The sequence below is a fragment of the Eurypyga helias genome, unplaced genomic scaffold, assembly GCF_000690775.1.
Source record: "Eurypyga helias isolate BGI_N326 unplaced genomic scaffold, ASM69077v1 scaffold5540, whole genome shotgun sequence".
NCBI classification, from domain to species: domain Eukaryota; kingdom Metazoa; phylum Chordata; class Aves; order Eurypygiformes; family Eurypygidae; genus Eurypyga; species Eurypyga helias.
Genome location: NW_010227498.1, coordinates 1 through 375, shown reverse-complemented (window position 1 = coordinate 375; position 375 = coordinate 1). Strand labels below are relative to the sequence as shown.

General features: G+C 61.1%; 1 protein-coding gene across 1 annotated transcript in view; it reads left to right on the top strand.

Annotated features, from left to right (window-relative positions):
• The window catches only part of THEMIS2 (thymocyte selection associated family member 2), a gene marked incomplete at its 3' end in the record, with an annotated part of 5,344 nt that extends 5,066 nt beyond the window's left edge, over positions 1-278 (top strand). Inside the window, exon 2 of the mRNA XM_010156335.1 lies at positions 138-278. Within this exon, the coding sequence (XP_010154637.1) occupies positions 138-278 (141 nt within the window). The remainder of the gene's footprint in view (positions 1-137) is intronic.
• Between the last annotated feature and the right edge of the window lie 97 nt (positions 279-375).

Below are 375 nucleotides of genomic sequence, written 5' to 3'. Positions count from 1 at the left end.
CGGAAGGGGTCCCTGCCCGTGGCGGAGGGGTTGGACTAGATGATCTTTAAAGGTCCTTCCGACGCTGAGTGTTCCGTGATTCTGTGAAATGCTGGGAGAGGCATTCTCTTGGAGGAAATTCCCTCTTCACCCAACAGGGTCCGTGTACGAGATCTCAGGCAACGAATGCTGCTTGTCGACGGGTGACCTGCTGAAAGTCATGGCCGTGGCGCTGCAGAAGGTCGTTTGTGAGGATGTGGAGACGGGGCAGACAACAGAGCTGCCACCGAAATTTAAGGGTGAGCGGGGGGCCCTGCCCCAGCCTGCACCGCACGGGTGCCCTCCTCCCCAGGGAGAGCTCTGCGGCCCCTGCTCAGCCTCGTTGTCCCGCAGGGC